This window comes from Dendropsophus ebraccatus, chromosome 7, assembly GCF_027789765.1.
Source record: "Dendropsophus ebraccatus isolate aDenEbr1 chromosome 7, aDenEbr1.pat, whole genome shotgun sequence".
Taxonomy (NCBI): Eukaryota; Metazoa; Chordata; class Amphibia; order Anura; family Hylidae; genus Dendropsophus; species Dendropsophus ebraccatus.
This window is the reverse complement of record NC_091460.1, coordinates 25,499,833-25,505,412: the sequence shown is the minus strand read 5'-3', so window position 1 is coordinate 25,505,412 and position 5,580 is coordinate 25,499,833. Positions and strand designations below refer to the sequence as shown.

At 45.6% G+C, this 5,580-nt stretch overlaps 1 protein-coding gene across 1 annotated transcript; it reads left to right on the top strand.

Moving 5' to 3' along the window:
• Nucleotides 1–4,042: 4,042 nt before the first annotated feature.
• Nucleotides 4,043–5,096, top strand: LOC138796687 (olfactory receptor class A-like protein 1). The gene has a single exon (XM_069976321.1). The coding sequence runs from the start codon at nucleotides 4,120–4,122 to the stop codon at nucleotides 5,086–5,088; it is 969 nt and encodes a 322-aa protein (XP_069832422.1). The 5' UTR covers nucleotides 4,043–4,119; the 3' UTR covers nucleotides 5,089–5,096.
• The last annotated feature ends 484 nt before the right edge of the window (nucleotides 5,097–5,580 follow it).

The window sequence follows — 5,580 nt, the reverse complement described above, 5'->3', positions numbered from 1 at the left end:
TCAAACATGGTGTAAAGTGAAACTGGCTCAGTTGCCCCTAGCAACCAATCAGATTCCACCTTTCATTTCCCAAAGAGCCTGTGAGGAATGAAAGGTGGAATCTGATTGGTTGCTAGGGGCGACTGAGCCAGTTTCACTTTACACCATGTTTGATAAATCTCCCCCATTATGTCTCTAATTGAACGCTGTGGCCGTTGTGCCATTATCTTCGCTCAGTATATAGTGGCTTTTCCTTACTGAATGGATTTCAGTTCATCGAGTTGATGTCTCATCAGTGTAATTCTTAACACCCCCTGTGGTGGCGCTGCAGGAAAAAAGAAAACTTACTTCACCCTATGAATTACAGACAGGGGATCCCAGCAGGAGGAAACATTGTGCTCAGCCCATTGTCCCTCATGTCCGCTTCACTGTACAATTCAGACCAATGGGATTGTGCTGCAATCTCCTGCACAGCCAGTGGCCAAGCATGGCGCTGTTTGGGGAAAAGCTAATCTAGTGCTGTGACTTCTCCATTCTAAGTATCTTAGCTATAGTCTATAACCTAAAGAGGATAAAAACATATTTAAAGGGGTACTCCAGAGAGGAACTTTAAAAAAAAAAATACATTGCTTTAATCAAATTAGATTTTTTAATATAACAAAAGGGAAACTATCAACAGGTCAGACAAATGTTACCTGCTGATATGACAATTTTGTAATAAACTTACCTTCATCCTCGGCACCGTTTCCATGTAGTTAGTAGTTATACCTACAGGCTAATACTGTGGGTGGGACGACTGCCCCTAGGACACCATCTTAGCCCAATCACCCTCAATGCGCCATACTACATTAGCCTGTGGATATAAATACAAACTATGGATAAAAGGTAAAAGACATACCTTCATCCTCAGCTCCCCGTGCACAAGAGGGACATATCAGCAGGTTAGATTCCTCTTTTTTCCTTTAAATGAAATAAGTGTGTTATTTGTAATGTAAGGGGCAACACAGGCCTCTCTGCTGCCACTGTTGTTACAATGCAGGACAGGAAGAACTCACGGTGACCATGCCCTGCCCCCCCCCCAGTGTTCTCCATAGGCATATACACAATCAGTGGTGGCCACTAAGGGGCGAGGCATGGTCACATGCTACTCCATGTCGGCCATCTTTAGGACAGAATCACCACAGAGCAGGACAGCGCAACCCAGAGGAGGGGAGTCTGATTTTAGCTCTATGAGGTACACAGGGGGCAGCTGTGAGGACACTTACTATTACTGTACACTGGACGATGTTCTTATAAAGTGGCCAACTGTGGCCACTGGCCCTCAGTGAAATGAGGATTTTACACTTTAAGAGATTTACACATAGTACCTGAACATCCAGTGATTTAAAGTGTCACTGTCGTATTTTATTTTTTTTGCAGAAATCAATAGTCTAGGCGATTTTAAGAAACTTTGTAATTGGGGTTCATTACGCAAATATGCCATTATCTGCATTCAAAAAGACTTTCCCTAGGTCCCCCCTCCCCTCCTCTCTCTCATCCACTGCTCATTATCAGGAAATCTCAACTCTTTTACATTAGTCAAGCCCTGTGTAACCTATGCAGAGGGGAGGAGGGAGATTAGTCACCAGCAGAGAACAAATGATTCAGAGAGATCAGTGCTAACTTCAGAGGAGATAGCCCGGTGATGTAGCTGTAAATTAACTCTTAGTTGTCCTGTTTTGGTGCCATATCTCCCTCCACCCCTCTCCATAGAAAATCATCAAGACAGGGGGGAGAGCTTCAAACTGCTTTTTCACGATAAAAATGCATTTTTCAGCTAATAAACCCAATTACAAAGTTTCTTAAAATCGCCTGTACTATTGATTTCTGCAAAAAAAAAAAAAAAAAAAAAAAAAAAGAGTAAACAACAGGTACACTTTAACTCCATCCTTGACCCAGAAGACGACATCAGACTAATAAGGAAAGAAAACACAGAGAAAGAACAAGGTGTTCTCAGCACAGTCGTGTCTGTGTGTCTGCCTTGTATGAGTGCGGCTTCTCCTGTATGTGGAGTAGGTGGAAAGCAGAACCATTGAGGCGTTAATGTGTAAACACTACTGACACGAACGAGACATCAAAGTGGCTGAATAAAGTCCCATTAGCAGGTCCTTATAGAGTCCGCTCGTGGTAATGGCCATCGCACTGTTTACGCTCGTCCGGTGTGTACACATAGTATAGATTGCTCTTTATCTTAATGTGTCAGGCACCTGCATATTCTCAAGCCTTCCATCACCTAGCTACACCCAGAGCCCATGTGACCCACAGATCTGGTGTCCAGGATACAGCCAGGGCTTCCCGTATATTGGCTTTATGTATATGGTGCTTACAGGAAAGGTCTAACACAACCTCGCAGCTGAGGGTTTGTTACAATTGTATCCTCATAACTGAAGCCACAAAACTGTAATGGATCTGCAATTAAAGGGGTACTCCGGGCCGGGGGGTATTTTGGTGGATCGCCGGGGAGGGGTGGAAATTTAAGCCGGAGGTCACTTACCTCCCCCGTTCCAGCGCCGGTGCCTGGATCGAGCCGCCTGGTACTTCCATCCCACGGCCGCTTCCTGGTCAGAGCTGCCACATGAGACGTGACATCTCAAGGCAGCTCTGCCATTCAGCGGCCGAGGCGGGACGCCGCTACGGCCGCTGATTGGCGGAGCTGCCTGGAGACGTCCATATAAAGGAATGTATAACGGGGAACGAATCTAACCTGCTGATAGCTCCCTAGTGGGCACAGGGTGCTGAGGATGGAGGTATGTCTCTTACCTTCCCCCTCAGCACCGTTCTCGTGCTGTTACTTGTGCCCGGTAAGCCGTTAGGAGCATAAGGGCGTGGAGCCAACCAGATCGGTACTTGAAGTGGTGGTAGCCACTGCCCCATTGCTCCCAAAGGCTTATCAGGCACAGCTAACAGCACCGGAATGGAGGTGACGATGAAGGTAAGGGACATAACGCATCCTCAGAGCCCCGTACCTACTAGGGAGCTATCAGCAGGTTAGCTTTGCCTAACATGCTGATAGTTCCCCTTTAAGGTGGTACGAATACAAGGGTGGGGTGGGGTGGATCTACATCATCTTCTAGTGCCAGGGGTCTTGGTAAACTGACGCCACAGTGAATAGAGGAGAGGCATCTAGCTGCCTGGAAAACAGGTGTCCATTCTTATTTGACCACCTGCCAAGTCATGCCAGGCACTGAGTTTGCTATAGCATCATAACGGTTCATTGGGGACCTGGATCTATGATGTCCAAGTGTTCTAAAATTACATGAATGGGGATTCCCAGCTTGGCCAATGCCTTTAAAACTTTATTTACTTAAATTACATAGAAAAGAAACGCAACAGCACCCTTAAAAGGGAATCTACCAGCGGTAAATTGCTTTTCTTTTTTTACCATAAATTGACCGGAGCCGGAACGGTTTCCATGCACAGCGCCGGTCTACTACCGAGCACAGGCCTGGCCTGAAGCACTGGAGGTGGTCCGGCCCACCCTAGTGGGAGGAAACCACCTCCCCTCTATGACTGGGCTCCATTAGAATCAAAGTAGTCGCATCATAGAGGGGAGGGTAAAAAACAGAAAAGCGATGTACCACTGGTACATTCACTTTAAACAATCAGTGTGTACGCAGGTGCATTCCAATAGACGAGCTATGACAGTTTCGAGCTACGCGCTTCTTCTGGCTCACACTATTACATCAATGAGCGCTGCTGAGAAAGGTAGATACCGAAGTAACAACCAGAGTTTTTATATAAACATTACTGGCATGTAACAGCATGACACACTAATAATCAAAAATAAACAAAAATGACAAGCAAATAGACGTCTTTGTCTTCCTCCTTGTAGTAAAGCGTGTATACTGTGTACTCTCGTGTAGAGGGACATATTACACTGTGAGCACACATCTGCCGCTGGTCCCTCCATGGCTCTACAGGACATGCAAGCTATCTCAGTGGAAATAAACGCTGCCATGGTGACTCAGATAAAGCAATTGCACCTTCTGCTTCTCACCGCAGGAGACCTTATAAAGGACCAGTCCGTCCATCCAGCCAGATCACAACTTATCCAGTAGGTAAATACGATGGTTCTACTGGAGACCCTTGGGAACAACCCGAATGATGTTGTTAAGTGCTCCAGATATTGTTTCTCTCACCATTTATTTTTCTGCTCTTTTTGGGACCATCGCAAATCTGGTTCTTATCTTCGCCTTTGTCAGCAATGCCTTGAAGAACAAAGTGTTTCAGCCCCTGGATAAGATTATTGTGAACATGGCCGTGGTCAACCTTCTGTTGTGCTGTTACAAGGAGATCCCCGGGCTCCTCATTTTTTTCAACGCCAAGGTTTTCGGCCCGGATGGGTGCAGGTTCTTGCTTTACTTTTACCACACTTTCCGGCTGATCAGTATATCGTCGGTGGAGAACCTCAGCTTCCTCCATCTCATCAAGATACGGAGACCCGGCCATAGGTGGTCGAAGTTCATCCATCGACACCAATCGCAGTATGTCAACTGGTCGCTGGCTGGATGTTGGGTCATAAGCATCACTTTCCATACGCCATACCTTCTATACCCCGCGTCTTTGAGCTTAAACAAGAGTAACATCCTGATGACAAGTACCAACTGCATTGGCCCATCTAAAAGTGAACTGTTGAAGGTCCTCACTTATGCTACGGTGAGTGTAGACTTCTTGTTGATCCTCTTGGTGATTCTCCTAAACTGGTTTATAATAGACTTGATATGTAGACACAGGAGGCAAGTACGGGACACCATGTGCGCAAGACGAGGCTGGAACAAGCACACGGCTCAGGCAACAAAGATCCTGCTATCCCTCCTGTGCTTGTACGTCATCTGCTGGATCTCCAGCGATGTAGTCTGGATAGCCATAGTCTCCGGGCTCATGGCAAATGACTATGAGAATAACATGCTATCGGCTCTCTATGGCATACTGTCCTCCATATACTACTCGGTCAGCTCATGTATTATGGTCTTTGGCTACAGACAAGTGAAAGACTACTTGACAGAAGCCGGAAACTGCTGTCGAAAGGGACGCACCCCCACAACAGTCCAGAGCCTGGAACAGCAGTGACTTACATGTATCACCTCCATGCTCTTATGTATGCACCATAGTATATCATCCACTACTATTTTTGTATGTTGGTTGTGCTCTTATTTGTATTTTTTTTTTTAAATCCGAAAAGGGTAAAAAATTTATATATATATAGTTAGTTAATATTCTGGTCCTCAAAATTAACACACTGGAAGGACAGGCCTTATTGTGTAAGGTTCTCTAACCTGTGACTCCCCAGCTGTTGCAAATCTATAACCCCCATCATGCCTTGTGAGACTGCAGCTGTCAGAGCATGATAGGACGTGTAGTTCAACAGCCATAGCCGAAGATGCCTTCTCCTTTACCTACGTTGGATCAGACTTCTTAGAGAGTTTCCTATGTGAGGCATCAGGGGCAAAGACATAAGAGGAATGAGGGAATGTTCACTGAGCACAATGAGGACAAATTTATTATGTGTTTTAGATGCTTTTAAAATCTAAAAAGTATTGAAAGAAGAGAAGTAGTGGAAGT

Coding starts and splice junctions, on each gene's coding strand:
- LOC138796687 (XM_069976321.1), top strand. CDS start 4,120: ATGATGTTGTTAAGTGCTCCAGATATTGTTTCTCTCACCATTTATTTT.